Source organism: Pelodiscus sinensis, chromosome 5, assembly GCF_049634645.1.
Source record: "Pelodiscus sinensis isolate JC-2024 chromosome 5, ASM4963464v1, whole genome shotgun sequence".
NCBI classification, from domain to species: domain Eukaryota; kingdom Metazoa; phylum Chordata; order Testudines; family Trionychidae; genus Pelodiscus; species Pelodiscus sinensis.
In genome coordinates this window covers 8899559-8921202 of record NC_134715.1, presented here as the reverse complement: position 1 = coordinate 8921202, position 21644 = coordinate 8899559, and the positions used below count along the sequence as shown (strand labels likewise).

The 21644-nt window shown below is 44.0% G+C and overlaps 1 protein-coding gene across 2 annotated transcripts in view; it reads right to left on the bottom strand.

The window, feature by feature from the left end:
* The window catches only part of FRAS1 (Fraser extracellular matrix complex subunit 1), a 290434-nt gene that overhangs the window by 259169 nt on the left and 9621 nt on the right, over nt 1-21644 (bottom strand). For both annotated transcript variants that reach the window (XM_014578940.3, XM_075929458.1), the window contains exon 2: nt 19685-19716. In XM_014578940.3, the coding sequence (XP_014434426.3) occupies nt 19685-19716 (32 nt within the window). The remainder of the gene's footprint in view (nt 1-19684; nt 19717-21644) is intronic.

The following is a 21644-nucleotide window of genomic DNA, read 5'->3' as shown; positions in this document are numbered from 1 at the left end:
TAGTCTGCAGAAGCGAAGAGTGAGGGGGGATTGGCTAGCAGCCTTCAACTACCTGAAGGGAGGTTCCAAAGACGATGGAGAGAGGCTGTTCTCAGGGGTGGCAGATGACAGAACAAGGAGCCACAGTTTCAAGTTGTAGAGGGGAGATGTGGATTGGATCGAGGAGGGTGGGGAAGCACTGGAATGGGTTGCCTCTGGAGGTGGTGGACTCTCCATCCTTACACATTTTAAAGGCCAGGTTTGACAGAGCCCTGGCCGAGATGCTCATTGGGGGTTGGTCCTGCTTTGGGAAGGGGGTTGGACTCACTGACCTTCTCAGATCTCTTCCAACCCTAATTAACTATGATTCTATGAAATTATAACCGTCCCAAAGACACCTCATACAAAGTACCTTGCATAAAATACATTATGATGATGTCATAAACACATCACAGTAACATTACTGTGATGAACGTGGGATGTAGCGTTGCACATGTGGGAATCCAGTTAAAAGATTTTGGTCATGGAAATGAGCTCTCCCTTGTTTACACAAGCAGGTGAAGATCCATGCACAAGAAATTGGGTACAGAGTGTCTGTTGACCATACAGGACCACAACTGGTCCTTACTAACTAGGAATTAGCTGGTAAAAATCACATCCAAATCAGATTGTTTCAACTCTCTCAATTAGGGATGTAAACGGCCATTTCAAAAGTTAACTGGTTAATATTTAACCAGTTAACTGTGGAGCAGCCCCACTTCTTCTCTGGCAAGCAGCACCCCTCCCATGGTGCAAGATGGACAGGGGGAGGCTCCAGCATGTCTGGGCCCGCTGCTGGCAGCTCCAGCCAGGTCAAGCCGAGCCTGCTACCCTGCAGGAAGGGGACGCTCCAGCCTGTTTGGGTCCATCGCGCCACAGGCAGGGAGTTACTCCAGCCCAGCCTAGATGCCAGTTAACCGATAAACATCACCTTAAACTAACCAGTTACCCCTTTACATCGCTACTCTCAATCCATTATCACATCCACTTATCAGAACCTGTAATTCAAGGACAAAGAAAGCAAGCCATTTATACAACTAGGACGACAGAATAAAATAGACCACTATTCATGGTCAGTTTTCCTTTTGATTTCTAAACAAAGAAGCTTATTTTGTTTTGCCTTTCTCCCTTCCATAGAGAATGACACTCAGGCCCTGTCTATACTACAGAGTTTTGTAGACAAAGAATTTGGGCAGGGATTTTCAAATGCTCCAAGAGACTTAGCTACCTTATTTCCATTGAAATCCACTGGAAATCAAGCATCCAACTTCCTCAGACTCCTTTTAAAATCTCTATCTTAAACATGCTTGGGGTCATCAGAACTCAAAAACATGCATCCAATTTCTATTAGTTTGTGGCTGTCTGATAAAGATCCAATTTTTTTCCAACTCTTATAAAAAAAGAAGAATCCTGGCACAGAAATGCTGTTATTGTGCCAAAGCCATCCCTAGGAAACTTTTTATGGCTGAGATATAAACCTCAGAGAATTACAGATCACTATGGAAATTAGAAACAGTGTCAGAATCCTAATTATAGCACTGCTAAGAAAATAGTATTTTTTAAAAGCAAAGAAATCCTTTTTCATCTTCATTTGCTGCAGGGCAAATCAGAAGTTATAATGGAATTTCAATTGCACACACACACACAAAAAGAAAAGAAAAATCCACATTTGCATAGTGCTAATATTCAGTTATATGAGATAACAAGAAGGAGGCAAAAGAGAACAGAGCTGTAAAGATACTTTGTGCTACTGTTTTCATGGAAGAATTCAGGGCATTTTGCAGCCAAATGTTTTACGAAGGAAAAGTGTCTGGGGTTTTTTTCCCCTTTAAGTCACTTTGGGTTTTAACCCATCAGATCAAGTGCAGCAGACAAAAATTAAAATTTTCTTTCCCCTCGGTGAAACAGTAAATGCAGTTTTCAAGTTCGCAGCGCTTTGCAGTGTCAAAGATATCTTTTTAAGATTCCTCTCTTCATACCTGCCTTTGGGGGAAAAAATTATAAAAAGAAACAGCTTGAAGTCCAAGATCACCTGGACTTGGACAATGACAATGCGATTTGTCCAGACATGCAGAATATTAGACAATGTATACATTGACAGATGGAGAAAAACTTACAAACATACTAAAGCTCCAGTCCTGTTCCCATTTCCAAGCGGAGTAGAGGAACACAGCCCATAGTTGGGACCCTCCCTCCAGATAATCCACAGAGGATATCTCTGCAGGGGAGAAAATCTCAGTTATTAGGAAGAAACAGGGGGGAGTCCATCACTGGAAATGACGTTTGCAGAATTATACTCAATTTGAAAATTTCTGTAGTTTAGCATTATTGCACAGAAGACGAGAGGCCATTTTGCAATATCATCTCATTTGTCTGAAACACCCACAAAAAGAAAATTAATTGCTTGCTAAAATCAGATCCTACACTTGCTCACTACGGACACAGTAAAAATCCTTTCTGTAAAATGTGGCTGTGCTCTAAGTATACAAGTGATTCACAAAATGCCACAACACTCCATCTGCAGTGCACTTAATGTGACGCTATCAGACGGAACTCTTGGCAGCAGTTCAAAGATTCAAGACCAAATTCTGCATTCAGTTATACCCACCCCCTCTGTGTTTGGACTCAAGTCTCCCCATTACCAGTTCCACACGTCATCCACTGAAAACCGCTGCCTGAAAAACACTGCCTGTGTGTTTGTAGGCAAACTCAGGGATGTACAATATCTACTATATAGTTGAGAGAGTTTGTCTCCCTGTTCATCCATTCGTTCAAGAACTCCCCCTAAATGGCAAGAGCTAGGACCACCAAATTCAGTATACAGCTTCCTCTTATCGTAACTTCAAGCAAGGTCAAAGTTTGGTTGTGCCGGGAAAATCAGATGTGCCTGGAATGGGATTGCTTCTCATAAACCCAAACAGATAAGAATCACCAGACAAGTGAAAGGGGCTGGCTGGGGAGCGGGGGAAGGGGGAGTGCCCAGCCATGTGGGACTGCCCCAGACCCAAGCCTCCCTCCAGGCACCCTTTAGGGAGGGCAGCGAAGAGCTGAAGTCTCTCTCCCTCTTTCCCTCCCCCCCCAATTCTTATGGGGACATTGCTGGCTGTTCCCCTTTGTCAGGAAGCGAGGGGAAAGTCCAGAGATTGCTGTATTCCTCACTCTGGCAGAGGAGCACTGGGGGCAGATGAACCTGGACCTGCCCCAGCTGGGGGAAGTGCACCCCCTCCCCCAGCTGTGCCTGTTGGAGCTGCAGTGACCACAGAGAGATGCTTCTCACCTGGTCCCAAGCTGCTAAGGTGAGAGAGGGCTGGGGTTGTCCTCTCTCCCCAGTGCAGCCTGCATCCTGAACCCCTCACCGCCAGCCCCACTCCAGAGCAATGGTTTAAATGAAGAAAAATAAAAATTAATTAAAGTTAAGGACCTGAGCAACACCGAGTGAATCTTCTAGTGCACTATATAGATCAAAACAACTGTTTGAGCCAGGATGTGAATGTTCTAAAGCATTTTGCTACACGGTGCAAGAGGATCCTTGTCTGCTATTGTTTTCCAATATGGATAATACTATTATCTAATTGATGGTGGCAGTGGGATGGGAGTAATCCTTACATTTTTCACCAAAGCCCATTTGCTGTTTCTAATCCCATGCCCAATGGCACAGTTTGGGCCAGATTCACAACTGGCTTGAACTAGCCGCTCTCTAGAGCTATGCCTATTTACACCTGCTGGGGTCTGCCCCCGTTACATTATATGGCATGTACATTCTGTAAAGGGAACAGCTTTAGCAGAATGCACTAGAACAGAAAGACTAGTTTCTGTTATTGCTGCTGCACCATTTAATAGAATAGGGATATTAAGAGACAGATCTGAAACCTCTTGGGTGTTTGATGAAGATTAAGAAGGAAGGGGAGGAAAAAAAACATAAGTCAAAGTCAACTGACCTAGAGGAGAAAAAAGAAACCTTTCATGCTGTGAACTTATTAAAAGTTATATGGAAGAAGGACTGCTGAATTGCACTGAACACGTCTGCTAGCTATGAAGTGTTGTTTAAAAGCAATCAGAGTAGATGGAAGGGTGAAGAACAAATTGGTCCAGTACAAATGACAGCAAGAACCTGAAGACAGAAGAAAAGCAAATGGTCATTCTATTAACTTAGTTCACTTTCTCTGCTTAAAAACACTCAGATCCTTTTTCTACCCACAAGGATAAGCCAACCAAAACATGCCGACTGGAACCTCACAGCTGGACACACACATTGCAATGGAAGTTAAGGGGATGTTATTTACCCGCAATGCAGCGTTTTCAGCAGTAGACACACACACACGCACGCACGCACACACAGCAGAATGTCCTATAGGCCGGTGGCTAAGACTCTTCCCCAAGAACTGGTAGATCACTGTTCAAATCCTTTCTCCCTAAGCAGAGCGTAGATATGAGCTGGGAAGGTCTCCCGTATCCCAGGTGAGTGTTCTAGCCACTGGGGAAGAGCGCAATGTGGGAGATGAGATCTGAGCATGCTTACTGGCTCTGCCTCTGCATGTGACTTAGGCAGAGGAATGTCTGTCTTTCCCCGGTTTGTGCACTGCTCACCAACGCCCATTTGCTCTTTTTGAGACAAGCGACCAGCAATGACCAGTCCAAGCTCCAAGTCATCATTTACCAACCCTGCCATAGGCCACTCCCAAAAGTAATAGTGACATGGTAATTATGGGGAATACTAATGGGGGGCTCAGGCCAGGGAAGCTGGTCTCTATAGGGACTGGGGTGTGTCAGCAGCTGGCAGATGGGGAGTTAGGGTCAATTTGGGGCACTTGCCACTTGGTGCAATACAGCAGTTGGGCAGAAAGAATGTGTGGGCAGTACGGGGGGGGAGGGGCACATTCAATATTACCTTTAATCCCCTCTATTGCCCACCTGCTGGGTTTCCAGGAGGCGGCCAGCTGGCCTGGAAAGCACACTTAAGTTCTTTCGTGAATCTAGCTTGATGTATAGGATGAATCAGTAACTAATATCCAGCATCACAGCCTTGATGATGGTAGCAGCCACCCAAGAGATTTATATCCATAGCGAGAGTTGGGAGAAATTAGTTTGGGGCTTGCAAAGAGAGACCCAAAATTTAAAATAAAATACAAAGAGACAAAGGATAGTAATATTCTCTGAGCCACGTTAGGAACACTATTTAAAAGGGGCAAGCTCATTCTGACTGGCAAAAAAGGATTCGAGGCATTTCATTAACAGCTTTTTGTCTAAGTCACATATCTCAACAGGCATCCACATGTCAACAATGCATTCACATAATCATCAGAAAGGGAGCACAGGAAAAGCATAGTACCACAACCACAGTTTCTAACTGTCCTTTTTCCATGCACAAATGTATCCTCATTTCAATGTTTGAGGCGCTACAGGCATAAACCTCACTAATGAAATAAATATAAACCTCTTAGATGTGAGTAAAGAGTTTGCTTTTGGTTTCTTCCTCGAAACCCTACAGAGTGTGAGTAAAAACATGGGGTTGTTTACATATGTTAACATGTATTCTCCTTTTCATTCCGGCACCTGTTTACTTCCAATGAGCAACCAATGAAAACCGTAACTCACAAGTAACCGAATAAAGGAGTCCTGATCCAAAGTCCACACAAGTCAGCGGCCCACATAACTTCAAGGGACTGCATCAGGTCATTGAAAGATCAGAATAAGGTTCTTCCTTGTCACCATTTTGTTATAGGCATAAGTAGGATCACAAGCCTTGCACTGAGCTTTCTTGACTATTGAAGGACGGGACCTTAGCCAAGTGGGCTATTTCTACAATTTAATTGTATAAAATTCAATAACTCATAGCATAAAGATCTGACCACCACAGTTTACTTCAGCTGTGGAAGTTAAACTGACATGATCATATGAAGAATTTCTAGTTAGGTGTAGCATTCTTTAATTTTGAATTTTTAAGATATACAGTGGGTGCCTATAATAGCCTGATAGGATGCAGGTATTGCAAAAAATACTATTTGGAGGCATTGATCCTGCTGGGAAAGGGTTATGTGGCTTTTACTGCTGACTCTGTAGAAGACAATTTCTTACCTCATTTCCATGTAAGTTAAGTGGGTCTTTGGAAGAGAAGATCTAGGGTGTAGGCTGAGCAATCCTGAGGAAGTAACTCTTAGAGAAAAAAAAAAAACCCTACGAAGATCTGAACTAATTTTTGTTATTTCAGTGTTTTGTTAGTCACTATTGGATGTCATGTAGTAAAGGGGACTGTGTTTGTACACCAGTTTGGAAAATATGCTTATTTACAACATTCTTAATGGTAAAAAAATATTGAGCTGGTTGAAATTCAGCTTTTTTTTTTAAGTCATTCTTGCTGATTTTTTTCATTTCCAAAAGCTGGCTGCGACTTTCCGAAGATTTGAATTATTTTTTCACACAGAATATGTTTTCTTCTTTTTTGAGGGGAGCAAGGGACATTTTCACCATTATTCAAATATTGCTAGAAAAATGTAAAAAGAATGTTTATAAGGGTACCCGCATAAGTATGGAAGATTACTAAGAACTTTTCCTACAGAACTTGCCCCTGAGTTGAAGGAAGGAAACAAATGGTTTGCTTCATGTTGCTCAGCTGTACTCACTTTCCCTTTAGGGAACTCCTATCAGAGATAAGTGTCATTTATCACACTCTACCTTCCACTTAGACTGCCTCTGAGGATCATGCTCTTGCCTCTCGCTACCACCGCCACCTGTCTCCCCTTCTCCCCCAGAGACTGAAAACTATTATTTATAAGCATGATCATTGAGAGAGATAGCTAGGAACAGATTTAGTCAGAATATCCCCTCCAAATCTATTTATTTTCATTGCAACATGAGTCTTCCCTCTGCGCAGCTGGCACATCCCACCTCCCTCCTATTGAAGAAGTACAACAGGCTGAAGAATTTTGTATTTAAAACAAAGCATATTAGCTTTGCTGCACCAGCTCTGCTCCCACCAGTTCCCTCCAAGGCGAACAAAGAAGGGAAATCTGAGCCTCTTTTAAACACCACAAGGTCAAACCCATGGAAGTTTTCTTCTCAGAGGAAAAGCGCAAACACACGTTGACCCTTGATATTTAAGTGAGCTGCTAACTAAATCAGGTGAGATGTGGAATGTTGTGTTCAGCTGCAAACTTTCAAGGAACTCTACCCTTACTGAATTTATCGCAGGCTTAGGCTTTGAAAGATTGTCGAAGCATAAACACGTTAGTTAAAAGACAAGGTTTGTTGCAGAGCACAAGCCAGGGAATAGCCATAATTAATATTCCTTTTCAGCCTTTTATATATACAAAATCCTCAGAGAAAGGCAACCATGACTAGCAACAATTTCAGACACAGAATTGTTTTTAACTACAGGCAGTCCCCGAGTTACACGGATCCGACTTATGTTGGATCCGCAGTTACGAACGGGGCTTTTCTCGCCCCAGAGGACGGGAGCGGCAGGACGCCCAGATGCGCCGCAGTCCGCCGCTCCCGTCCTCCGGGGCGAGAAAAGCTGCTCCCCATCTCCCTGGTCTGCAGGGAGACGGGGAGCAAAGCCTTGGAGCACGCCCGCAGCGGGACAGCCCAGGCACGCTTGAGCTGTCCCCCTGCGGGCGTGCTCCGCGGCTTTGCTCCCCATCTCCCGACCAGCAGACCAGGGAGATGGGGAGCAAAGCCTCGGAGCACGCCAGCAGTGGGACAGCCGCGGTGTGCCTGGACTGTCCCGCTGCCCGCGTGCTCTGCGGCTTTGCTCCTCATCTCCCACGTCAGTAGACCAGGGAGACGGAGCAAAGCCGTGGAGGACTTGGGCGGTCCCAACACCCCTGTCTCCCTGGTCTGCTGGGGGGGGGTGCAGCTAGTGCCCCCCCCCAGCAGACCAGGCTTTTCTTGCCTACCCCTTGGGTAGAGCAGCTGGGGGCTGCCGGGTTGCTCCAGTAGCGCCGAGGAGCCGTGCTACTGGAGCAACCCAGCAGCACCCCAGCTGCTCTGCCCCAGGCGTCCCCAAGTCAGCCGCTGCTGAAACTGACCAGCGGCTGACTACAGGAAGCCCGAGGCAGAGTTGCTCTGCCCCAGGCTTCCTGGAATCAGCCGCTGATCAGTTTCAGCAGCAGCTGACTTGGGGACGCCTGGGTTTCTTAAGTTGAATCTGTATGTAAGTCAGAACTGGCGTCCAGATTCAGCCGCGGTTGAAACTGATCAGTTTCAGCAGCGGCTGACGCCAGTTCCGACTTACATACAGATTCAACTTAAGAACAAACCTACAGTCCCTATCTTGTACGTAACCCGGGGACTGCCTGTATCTGTCTGGGTTCATCGGAGTGATCTCCTAAGGTCTATGGATGTGTTTCGCCACTTCCAAGTCAGGAGAGAACCAGGTGCTAACATCATGGCCTTATCCTCAAGTGATATATGTCAGTATAGTTCCGTTGATGTCAATGGAGCTATGTCATCATATATGCTGAAGGCCTGCCCCAGCATTCTAGAACTAGTATTCCTGCATGCACTGAAGTCAATGGCAGTACTCTCACTGACTTTAATGACAGCAGGATGGAGTCCCATAGCTTGGCATTGTCCACAACAGCTGATCCAGCTTCCGGACAAGATGAATTCGTAGGTCATGCAGGTTCCCTCTGAGAATGATTGCTAAACAAATGGCAGCAAGGACTCCATGTTTATCATGCCACACGGAATTTCTACATCACTCAGGCTCACTTTACAAGGGTTTTCTATTTGATTTTTTTGTTTTGGTTTGTTTTGGTTTTTCTTTGATTGTAAATGCGAGCCCTGCCAAGTCACCCTTGAATCAGAAAACCGGGCTCCTTCCTGGGTCATGTATCAGCACCAATAATAATGAGTCTGCAGGCCAGATTTTGCTCTGTGCCTTCTATCATGACTGGATTATCTCATTAATTTTGAGAGGGGTGGCATAAGCACATCCAAGAGCAGGAACCAGGCCTGTAGTTGGAACTTGGATTTCAATTCTGCTGCTGATGTATAAACCGGATTCTACTCTGCTTTGTTCCCCCTTCATCTTATAGAGCCAGCAGAGCTAACAGAAGTTAAAAGCAGTAAAAACGTACATATGGGAGCGTGCATATGGGAGAATGTCTGGTGAGGAAGCAGGTCCCATTCTTACACAGTTGTCTTTCAAAGAAAAACTACACTTTTCAGAGGCCAGGACCTTAGCTGAAGAGAGCACTAACTAAAAGTCAGGATATCTGGGATTCACATATGGCTCCTCCCATCCCTTCTAGCCAGGTAAAGAAAGAGAATTATATATGCACTGTGGCATGACATTCCACATTCAGAAGCGGAAGAAAACTAGAAAAATTTGCAGCCATACTGTGAATCTGTAAGGTTATTGAACAGAGTTGTGCTGGATTACTAGCCCTCATTTTATTTAGTTATTTCAGAACATCGTTTAGGAGAAGACACAGAGAGAATTCCATTTTCCACAATCCATGGCACATCTCCCAACACAGCACAAGGTCTTCCACACAATGGTCTGTAGTAAGGATGTTAAAAAGCAGTTAATTAAGTAACCATGTAACCATTAAAAATCTTAGGGGCAGCAGCAAAGGGAGGTAGCTAGCTCCCCAGAAGCAGGGTCAGGAGCCAGCATGTAATCATTATGGTAACTATAAGCATGAACTTACCAGTTAACCATTTAAAAGGTTATACTCTTACATCTCTAGTCTGTGGAGAGACTTACGCCATAGCAGGTTGCAGCCTAACAGCTGCGTGTGCAAGGTCTTTTGTTTTGATGAGACCTGCTGCTGTGCAGGTAATAGTGCAGCCCTAACTTGTAAAATGGATACAGCAAGTATGGGGTAGGCCAGATATGTGTTATTGCACTAGTCACGGACAATATTGGAAAATAAGAGCTGCAAACATTAGAGACTAACAATACTGTACTGAATTACATTTCACACTAACATAGCAATTTCTGTCTTCAACGTTCTTTACAATCTATGGCCCCGATCCTGCAAAAAGGCAGAAAAAGGGCCATTGACAATGGAGCTAGTTTTATCCTATGGGAGGCCCAGAAACACACCAACAGCCACCTTTTTGCTCCAGGCCCCTAACCAAGTATTTTTGTTGCCTTGCTGTTTATTTTAATGACCACTTTAAAGGACTACTTATCAGCTGCCTGTTCTTTGCTTATGTGCTGCCTATTATTAGATTATTAAATGTCTGGTCACTACTTCTGTTAAGTGTTAATTGCCAGTTCATTGCTTTTAACTGCACACCAACTGCAGGGTTTATTGCCATCACCGTTAATTGTTATGCCAGCTCATTGGCCCTAATTGCTAGTTTCATCTTTGCTGTTCTTCTAGCTACCTCTCCCTTCTTTCCATCTTCCTCTGGTCTTCCCACCTCCCCCGTCACTTCCCATCTCTTCCCACCTCCTCCCCATTCTTCTCGGCTGCTCCCACTAACTGCGCTTCTCTTCCCATTGTTCCAGCTGCGCACGTCACCCTCCCGCACACTCATGCCGGAACAAATGGTCTCTTCGCCACTTTCCCCGCTGCCTCCGACCTGCTGAGGTCAAGGAGGAGTGCGGAGCTGTGGCTGGGCAGCACAATGGGGGCAGGTCCTCACAAAGAAGAGGTCAAGAGGGGGAGAGGCTGTGGGCGGATCCCAAGTAGAGAAGCCACAGTCAGAGCAAGAGGGCCCACAAATGATTCATCTGGTCCTGTGGGTGCTAAGTAATCCCCTTCTCCCCCCAACTTTTTTTTGGGGGGGGGGGGGGAGGGAGAGTGCCTGATTGCTGAAGCCTGGAATCAGCAGCTGTGGCTGCTTTGCAGTGACAGACAGCTGCAAAGCAGCCATGGTGTAGCCATGGATCTGGACCAGTGTTCCCTGGAAGCGATGCTCATATATGGCCACTCAGGAGGAGATTCATATGCTGCCCAGCTGATTAGCAGAGCGCCCACAGCTACGTTTTTTGTTTCTAATGGGAAAGAAAATACCTCTAGATTTGCAGACACAGGTTGAACAGGTCCCTGTTTGAATGACACAAATACGCAAAGCCTGCTGACAGTCAAAATGCACACAAACCCCTGCTGAAACAAGCACAACAATGCACTTGGTGTAAGTTCTGCTGTCCTTACAGCTTCTACTCTTCCTACTTAATATTCTTCTCACCGAGCTCACAATGCCTCAGCCATTATCCTTTGGTGCTTTTGCTTTATTTCTCATACACTGTAAAAATAAAGAGTATCTAATACATAGAGCACAACCGCTAAGTCACAGATTTTACTACCATAATGAACGCAACTATGCAAGGATCACAGACAAAATTGTATTACTGCAGAGATGCAGTACTGTATTTGAGTATTTCTGTTGGTTTCATGGCTGTAGACCACTGGTTCTCAAATTTTTTGGCTTGCGGCCCACCCTGTCCAATGCAGACCTTTGTGCGGACCACCAGCCAACCACCCATGATGAGGGTGCAGGTGGGCGTGGAGGTGCGGGGGTCTAGCCAGGAGTGAATGAGGGTGGGGGAAAAGGGTCTGGTCATAAAAGGGAGGGGAGCACTTATCTGGCTTCATGTCCCCCGCCATTCCCAGGCACTGCCCCTGGTGCTCCCATTGTCCGTGATTCTAGCCAATGAGAACAGCAGAGAAAGCCTCCAGGTGAGCAGTTTCCTGCACTGCCATATCCCCAGTCAGAGGGAGGGGGAAGCAGCAGTACATGGTGCTGCTTCCTGCCCCCCACAAATAGGATCCGGTCCATGAGGCTCGCCACCCCCCCTCCCCCCCAAACCAACCACGCAGTGGGGAGCTGGTGCTGATGCTCCAACCCAATGCCAGCCCAGGATCCCTGCTGCGGGAGGGGGGGGCTGAGCCTGCACCCCACCTGCAAAATGGTCATGGCCCACACGTACCACGCTTTGAGATCAATCCTGTAAACTCGTTACACTTTTCTTCCCCATTTCTTAACTACCCCTCTTGTACTAAAATCTATATCACAGCCTCACATAAATCTATACAAGGCAGGGATGCTGTAGATGACAATGAAATATGACAATGACCAGATCTTCCAAATGAGTAATTGTTTTCTGCAGAGAAACCTGCTCTACTGTTATGACTCTCAATAAATGCTGAAGTGTGATGTCCTGAATCTGTCCCTGGTTTCATTTACCAGCAATGCAGAGATGACCAGATGATCTCAGGATTGTATAAAGTTCTGGTTCAAAAAAAAAATAAAAAAATCATCCAAGTGATTAGTTAAAGAAATTAAAATGGAATTAAAAGTCCATTCCTTATGGAATCATAGAACACTAGAACAGGAAGAGACCTTGAAAGGTCATTGAGTCCAGTCCCCTGCACTCACAGCAGGACCAAGCACCAGATACAACATCCCTGATAGATGTCTGTCTAACCTGCTCTTAAATATGGAGATTCCACAACCGCCCTAGGCAATTTATTCCAGTGTTTCACCACCCTGACAGTTAGGAAGTTTTTCCTAATGTCCAACCTAAACTTCCCTTGCTGCAGTTTAAGCCCATTGCCTCTTGTCCTATCCTCAGAGGCAAAGGAGAACAATTTCTCTCCTCCTCCTTGTGATACCCTTTTAGGTACTTGAAAACCACTATCACGTCCCCTCTCAGTCTTCTCTTTTCTAAACTAAACAAGCCAAATTCTTTCAGTCTTCCCTCATAGCTCATGTTCTCCAGAACTTTAATCGTTTTTGTTGCTCTTCTCTGGACCTTCTCCGATTTCTCCACATCTTTCTTGAAATGTGGTGCCCAGAACTGAACAACTGAGGCCTAATCAGCACACAGTACAGCAGAACAACTTTTCATGTCTTGCTCACAACATTCCTGTTAATGCATCCCAGAATCATGTTGGCTTTTTTCACAACAGTGTCACAATGCCGACCCATATTTAGCTTGCGGTCTGCTATGATTCATGGATCCCTTTCTGCAGTACTCCTTCCTAGACAGTCACTTCCCATTCTCTATGGGTGTGTCTAGACTACAGAGTTTTGTCGACAAAAGTGGACTTTTGTTGACAAAACTATACCTGCGTCTACACTACCGCTGAGTTCTGTCGACATAACGTCGACAGAACTCAGCAGTTTTGTCGACGCTGGTAAACCTCATTTTACGAGGCATAACGCCTTCTGTCGACAGAAGGTGTTATTGCATGTAAACTGTCCTTGCGTCTACACTGCCATGTCGACAAAGCAGCTTGCTTTGTCGACAGAACTGAATGTAGTGTAGACGCTCTTTGTCGACAGAAGCTTTGTCGACAGTATCTGTCGACAAAACTTCTGTCGACAAAACCCTGTAGTCTAGACGTACCCTATATGTGAAACAGATTGTTCCTTCCTAAGTGGAGTACTTTGCATTGGTCCTTATTAAATTTCATCCTATTTACCTCAGACCATTTCTCCAGTTTGTCCAGATCATTTTGAATTATGACCCTGTCCTCTAAAGCACTTGCAACCCCTCCCAGCTTGGTATCATCTGCAAACTTAATAAATTTCCTGTTATTGTTTCACTCCCTTCGCTGAGCAATGGGCCTAACCTATCCTTGGTCGTCTTCTTGCTTCTAATATATTTGTAGAATATCTTCTTGTGACCCTTTATGTCTCTAACTAGATTGAGCTCGTTGTATGCCTTTGCCTTTCTAATCTTGCCCCTGCATACCTGCGTTGTTTGCTTTTATTCATCCTTTGTAATCGGACCTAGTTTCTACTTTTTGTATGACTCCCTTTTGATTTTTAGATCATTTAAGATCTCCTGGTTAAGCCAAGGAAGTATTTTGCCATACTTTCTATCTTTCCTATGCAGCGAAATAGTTTTCTTTTGGGCTCTTAATAATGTCCCTTTGAAAAACTGCCAACTCTCTTCAGTTGTTTTTCCCCTTAGTCTTGCTTCCCATGGGACCTTACCTATCAGCTCTCTGAGCTTACCAAAGTCTGTCTTCCTGAAATCCATTGTCTCTATTTTGCTGTTCTCCCTTCTACCATTCCTTAGAATCATAAATTCTATGATTTCATGCTCACTTTCACCCAAGTTGCCTTCCACTTTCACATTTACAACCAGTACCTCCCTATTTGTCCCCTACTTCCTCCATTCCTTACACAACAGTCTCCCCTCAACACACATGCAGCACTCCCATAATGCTAATAGGAGCCAAGAGTACACCTTGCAAGGACAAAGGTATACCCCAGAGAGAAAGTATGTTGTTAAAAATCTTTGCTAGAACTCAAAAGAGTGTCAATTCCTGCTCAGTCTTCCTCTATGACCATGGGCATGTCACTTAATTTCTCCGTTCTTCAGTTTCCAATCTGTAAAGTGGGGGATAACAATCTTTCCTTCTTCCACAGTCTGTTGTCTGGTCTGTCTGGACAGGGAAGAAACTGTCTCTTGCCATGTGTTTATACAACTGCTGTTCCAAAGGGGGCCCGAATGTCAGCTGAGGCCTCTGTGGATTATTGTAATATAAGTAAACAATAATTTATTCTAAAAGTACTGTTTAACCAATAGTCTTGCCGCACTTTAGAGACTAACAAAACATGTAGATGGCTTTCGTGGACACAACCCACATCTTCAGATGAACGGTGAAAGCTCATGATGCCGTCTACATGTTTTGTTAGCCTCTAAGGTGCTGCAAGACTATTTGTTGTTTAAGCTTTTCCAGTTACAGACTAACTCGGCTGCCCTCTGAAGCTTTTTATCATTAACCAGTTCATGAAGACAGACAACAGTTACATTCTGATCTCCCCTTAAATGAAAGCAGAATACAAAACAAGTGTAGATGTTATAATTACCAAATGAAACCTGTTTTAAACATGAATCTATTATTCCATAAACACTCAGATTGTTCTATGCTAATATCAGCCACAGTTCTCAATCTCCCGCCTGTCTGTGCTATCTTCAAGTAATTAAGGTCACTTCCCAGCTGCTTTATCTGTAAGAGGCCTCATTGTCAATAATTATCAGCCTTTTTCTCTTTGGCTTAAAATACACTTTGAGTTCCACCTGCTCGCTTCCTGCCCCTTCATCTTGATTACAGAGTAGGAAGAAAAGAGTCAGTAAACTCCAGGCAATATCAAACATGATTTCACCCACAGTAGGAGTCCAAGATAAGTGATACCGACAGGGTGGGGATGGGAAGTTACAGTCTTTGACTGATGTTGTTCCCTACTTTTGCAAATAACTCTTTCTCCCGCTTGCAAAAAAGTTTCAGAAATGTAATTAAAGAAAGTGGGAAACTTTCTTAGAATCAATATTTTCTTCCCTAGTCATGAAATATTCCAAGGATGTTTGTTTCACAAGCACAAAGACCCCAGAACTCCTACCCAAAAGCCCACTAGGCAATTTTAAATGGTGCTCCAGTCCAGCAGCCGACTGCCCACTAGTCAATTATTTATATAGCTAGCACAAATGTGCACCACTGTTTGACGACAGCAGACACATTGGATGAACAATTGATTCTGCACGCACCCTACCTCCAAGTGGCATGCGTTAGCACCCGCTCATAACAGAGCAGTTGAGAGAGGGCCATAGGTGAGCACAGTTCCCTCCAGTATTAGCGCCTGTCGTCATCGTAGAGACAGACAGCAGTATGAAGGAAAGAAAGGTCAAGGTACAGAAAACAAGCAGAGTTGGTCCTTCCGTGAAAGCTGAAGATCTGTAAGAAAGGAGGGAAACGGAGGCAGAAAGGGCCCAGGGTCACACAGGAAAACTGTGGCAGAGCCAAGACCTGAGCTGAAATCTCCTGAAGGCCATCCCCACTGACTTCAATTAAGGTGCTCCAGGTTTACACCAGCATATCAGTTCAGAATCTGGCTCACAAAACATTCCTCATCCACAGCTGACAGTCGATCTATGGGAGTGTCAATAAGAACAACAAACAGAATTGCAGTGGTTTATCTTCACCTTGGGGTTTCTGATTTGTTACATGTAAATATAGCTCAGGAAGGGGACACCAGATGCAATTGGTTTATGTAACATTGACCGGCTCCATTGACTGTATGCAATTAAGAAAGGACTTCCTACATATACAAGAGGGAGTTAGTAAATATAAGTTTCATTACCTCAGGTTGCTGGGAATTTCCATTTCCCACTGCAGGTGTCAATAGGAGCCATTTTTTAGATAGTACATGTTTTTTATTCCCTGTACTGTTGCAGTCTTCCCATCTGATCTGCTGCTACCAGATCTGTTTTTATTTTTGCTGGCAATTATGTGTAAGGTGCCAAGAAAACAGTATTCTTCATACCTTTACTATATTACCTCTGGTCATTGCTTGTCAAAATGTACTGCTTTGAATATTCAAAGAGTCTAATGAAATATTATAAAATCCTCTGCCATACAAGTGGTTTTCATCGAGTTAAAAATGAAAGCTCCTCAGTAATTCACAACTTCTAATAAAGAACAGGATTTGTGCTATTTTTCTACTGCCGCAGAAACTTGTGCAAAATATTCATATGTTCAAATATAGGTGTAACTGAAATCAATTGGAATATTTCAGAGAGGCATGGTCTATGTCTCTGACCACACTCCTGAGATCTAATTTATACTGTCATCAAGAAAGCCATTTAAACGTTATGCTATTTCCCCCGTCCCCACCTTACATTATATGGTTGGGTAATGCTTGTAAAAGAGTTTTGTGGCTTTAAAAGGCTGCAAGTGACAGTGTTTATTAATGCATACAACAACCCATTACCAAAAAAGCCATGTTTGCTAGTCTCAGGCACACTACCATTTGAGACTGTCTTCTAGACAGAAGTCTTAAAATAAGAATGGTCGATGTACAAATCAATGAAAGATGGCAGCGTCTCTCTAGGCACTCTCTTTAATGCAGAGCTGTGTTTTCAAACTCAAGAGCCCACCATTCGTTACAAATATTTGCCTCAAGTTTGGAACTGTCTGGAAAATTCTGTTTTCCGTGAGATTTGCAGGCTTGGAGCAACCCCCCCTCTGAAGGAAAACATGTAATTAGTCTTTTCCTGTGGTTTTCTTCAGGTGCAGGGGAAGCCTATCCAAATGCTTCCTCTGCCTAAAATTTCTCTTTTCAGCAGTTGCTCCTGTACACAGCGGGAGGTGCTTAGGATGCAGGTACAGCAGCAGCAAAATAATCTATTTCTTTACAAATGTCCTCCCTTAAATGCCTCCTGCAGACCACTTAAGTCACAAGACCTACAGGAAATTAGTTGACTAAGTCATCTACCTACTTCATGAATGAAGTGCGTGAAAGGAGACAGGTCAGTGCTGGGCAGGAAGTGTGCAAGGACACTGGAGTAGTATCTGCCATGGGTGAAGCTCTGCATCTATTGATGGCCTTACTGATGTTAACAGGGCTCCGAGAAGACGCCTGAGCCAGCAAGGAGTTCCACAGATATTTCCATTCACGCAGATCAAACAATGAAGCAAAGAAATAAGTCAGGTGCCGGTCATCCGCCTGCTCATGTTGCTTGTATGTTTCATTCTTCTCTCCTGTCCTTAGTGGATCATTGTCTTTTTAAGTTCCGCAAAGCAAGGATTTTAGTCATTATTACTATTACGGTCTCACTAGCATCTCATTACTAGTTTGTCCTTAGTAACACTCACAATGTGCAAGTTGCTGTTGTCTCCTGCTGTGTTCAGAAAGCACTCCGCATGCTGTGAGAGCAGCTACAAACAATATCACATTGCTTCAGAACAAACCAGGACTCCGAAAAAATCCAAAAAGTAGCCCATAGTTTGTCTTTCTCCCCTTGACACTTCAGTGTTGCCAGGCAGCATGGGTCTTGTCAGCATACATCTCAACCTGATTATAAGAAGCCCTATAATTTGACCTGGTATTTTTCTACAAGTAGTAACATATTGAAAAATACCAACACAAGTACAATGCTAATGTTCTATGCCCCTTTTTCATAGTGATAGTTCCATGACGGTTACACCACAGAATAACTACACATGCATACAACCCTTAAGCCAAACTAAAAGTTGGACCTTTTTCCCTAGTGACAAGGAGTCCTGGGGCACCTTAGAGACTAACAGATGTATTGGAGCATAAGTTCTCGTGGGCAAAGACCCACTTCGTCAGATACATGCATCTGATGAAGTGGGTCTTTGCCCACGAACGCTTATGCTCCAATACATCTGTTAGTCTATAAGGTGCCACAGGACTCCTTGTCGCTTTTGCAGATGCAGACTAACACGGCTACCCCTCGGATACTTTCCCTAGTGAAGCATTTTTTTTAATCAAAACTGCTTTATGATCTGTATACCTTTACACTCTTACTCTATGAGCGGTCCCACTGACATCAACATATTGAGTAAAGAATTATTTAACGCGAGCAAGTTTTTCCATCGCTGACCCTTAATTTCTGTCATTTAAACAAAAACAACCTTTAGTTTATTCTGCATCTACATCAACTCCATCATCTAGACAAGCACGTAACACCAAAACAATTTGTAAATGTCACCCACTTCGACAGCATGCGGTGACACAGATGAACATCTCATTTCCTATTCCCTTAGTTTCATTATATTACAGTCCTTATTGAGATAAAATGAGGAGAAGAGAACGATCCGCCACACAATTTATTAGAGTTGATGGAGTGTAGACAGACTTTTCAATCTCCTTTAAAACACTGTGATGCTCCATAGTGTATTATTAACGGAAACAAATGAACGCAATCTGCCGCAGCTTTTTACCAAGCCATCCACCAGAAACATAGTGATGTAAATGAATTCCATTTCATTTCCCCCTTTGTGCAGGAGAACTTTAAAAGGGCACAATGTCAAAGCTGGAAGGCAAAGAGAACCCAACTCCTATAAAAACAACTTTTAAAAAAAAAAGTAGTCTCCAAGGTGCCACGGGACTAACAAAAATATATCCATCCAACTCCTGTAAACCTTTATAGGTTCTACAATAGTTATAGATTCCATTTACACAGCAGTATCTTTGCTGGAAGGGGGTATAAAGGGAAATAAAGCATATATAGCCAACCTAATAAACAAACGTGATGTGCACTACTCTAGATTCTACAACAACAAATCATTGCGTAGTTTCGTTGTGATAGCAGGCCAATGTTTAAGCAATTCAGCAGCAAACATTCTTGTCAATTTCCTTTTACTGTTTCAGGATCAAAGTGAGGCAGCCAAGTACCATATGGAAAATGCAATTAATATGAGATTCCCTAAATCACATATCCGCCCAATGATTAAGATAGATTATCTGCAATCGCAAAAAAAAAAGAGAATTAAATGGAGGAATCATAGCTCTGTCACAGCAAAAAATGCAAAACTCACATTTTTTAGTTTTAAAAAGGAAGTGTCACAGCACACTTTAAATATGAAGTTTTCCAGAAGAAAAGTGTTAAATGGTCATCACTGGTACCAAAATATCTAAATAAATATATAATATACACCAGCTAGCCTGTCTTGTTTTGCACATTCCTCAATCACATTGTTTAAAATACACAGCAGGACAAATAAAAAGCCAAATTGTAAATAAACAGGACAAAGAAAAAGTCAATTTTGTAAATATGCATTGAGACGGCTGGATTGACAAAGACCCCGAATGAAATCCTGACCTCCCCCGCCCCCGAAGTCAATAGGAATTTTGCAATGATTTCAGCAGGATCACGATTTCACCCCATAGCATGTGCAGCCCATCAACTTCAATATAACCATGAAACATACTAAGGTTCACCTACCTCAAACAATGACCCTCTGTAGACACAAGCACCTGTAGGACCAAAAAGGAAGTAGATTAGAAGGAAGCAGATTTCAACAGACTCATCCATAAACCAGTGCTTTAAAAGGTCTTCACCTTGCATTCTTTGAGCACCCACAATTCCCCTGAATGTCACTAAGGGTTTTTTAGGAGTAACAATACAAAAGGCAACCAAATATAGAAAAAGAAATGTTATGTATGTGTGATTTCACATTGCATTACCCAATGTGCATTATCCAAATGATGTCTATCCTTTTTTCTATTTGCTGTGAGACAGTGTAGCTCTATTAATCCACCACTTGTTTTCCATCCAAATCCCCGCTCAGCCCTGGGACCTCCTTGTTCATCTCCTCCCAGCATTGGCCATTTTAAAATCCAGGAGGCGGAAGTTCGATCACAGAGGACTCTCGGCAGTGGCGAGGCTCCTTTGTGCTTTTTCTGACGCATGGCCTCTGACTGCACATCGAACCAGCTGTTGGATAAGTGATGCAGCCACTTGATCAGGACAGCACCATTCAGAGCCTTCAAGCCCATCCGTCCACCCTCAAAAGGTGAAAGCGGGCAGGCTGTAACCGGCGGCAGTGTCAAGGCAGAGGCCAACAAATGCCCTGAAAAAGAAACTAAACTACTCTCCCGAGAGTGGTAGATCCCACCTGGCCCATTGGCTCAGTGTGGGGGAAGCTCAAGAAGCCCCAACTGGAGGGATGTCAGTTAAACTGCCCACAACTGGATTCTGTCTAGATTCAGACAGACTGGCTCTCAACCTCTTTACCACTGTGGGCTGCATACGTGGCTCTCTGTGTATTATGTGGACCGCATACGTGGCTCTCTGTGTATTATGTGGGCCACGTCCATACTAATTTTATTTTATACGATTGGGCCACAAGCAGCCCACGGCAGAGAACCATGGGACTAGAGGGTGCAGCTGTGAGCTGTCTATACACCAAGAAATGCACCATCAATCCAAAATACAGCGACTAGTCCGACACCACCTGTTGCCACTGTTCCTTGGATAATCACGTCTGATGTACTATCTGAAAGATGCAATTATCTCAGCCGTCCCAAGCCAAATGTCTCTGAGTGACTTACCCAATTTCTCACAGGGTGTCTGAGGTACTGTCCTTGGCACTGCCCACTGGCAAACTTTTACTACTTGCAGCGCTGTTATAGCTGTGTTGACCCCGGGAAATGGGGGGAGAGGTGAGGTAATATCTTTTATTGAACCAACTTCTGTTGCTATAAAGTTTGTCTCTTCCACCAACAGAAATCTGCCCAATAAAATATATAAATTACCTCAGCTGGTCTCTCCCTCACTTTTAGTACATGTTTGACCACGCCATCTTAGCACGTTTGGGTTCATGGCCTTTCCTCTCACTGAATAGTGGGCCAATGCTGTTCCTTCAGCAAGGCCTTCTCATATAGCTCTGTCCTACCTTCTTCTGGCTGAGGTCAAAACTGCTCAGTACCAGAAGCTTCCCCCACATTGAGCCAATGGGCCTCAGGCCTGACCAGATGGGACCTACCATTCTAGGGAGAGTAGTTTAGTTTCTGTGTCAGGGCATTTGTTGGCCTCTCTATTGACACTTCCATCAAACTGACCTTCCAGTTTGGCATCTCCCCTCGTAGTAGTTTTTGTAACATGGATACTTCTCCACCAGGCTCAGGACAGGCACAATTAACTCCTTTCACTGATCTGCCTGGATCCTTGAACCGCGCCCATCACTGTGCACCTCTCACACGGGCCAACCGTCAGAACATGACGACTTCCTGGCCTGAGTCTGAATTAGTGACCGAGAGGTGAACAGCTTCATCTCCCATTTTTAATACCTTGAGTTGGTCACCTCCACAAAATTGTATTCCTTCTAGTTAATCAGCAGTCAAGCCAGGACACCTTCACATACGTCTGCCTGTATTGAAACTCATCTGGCATTCAGGCAACG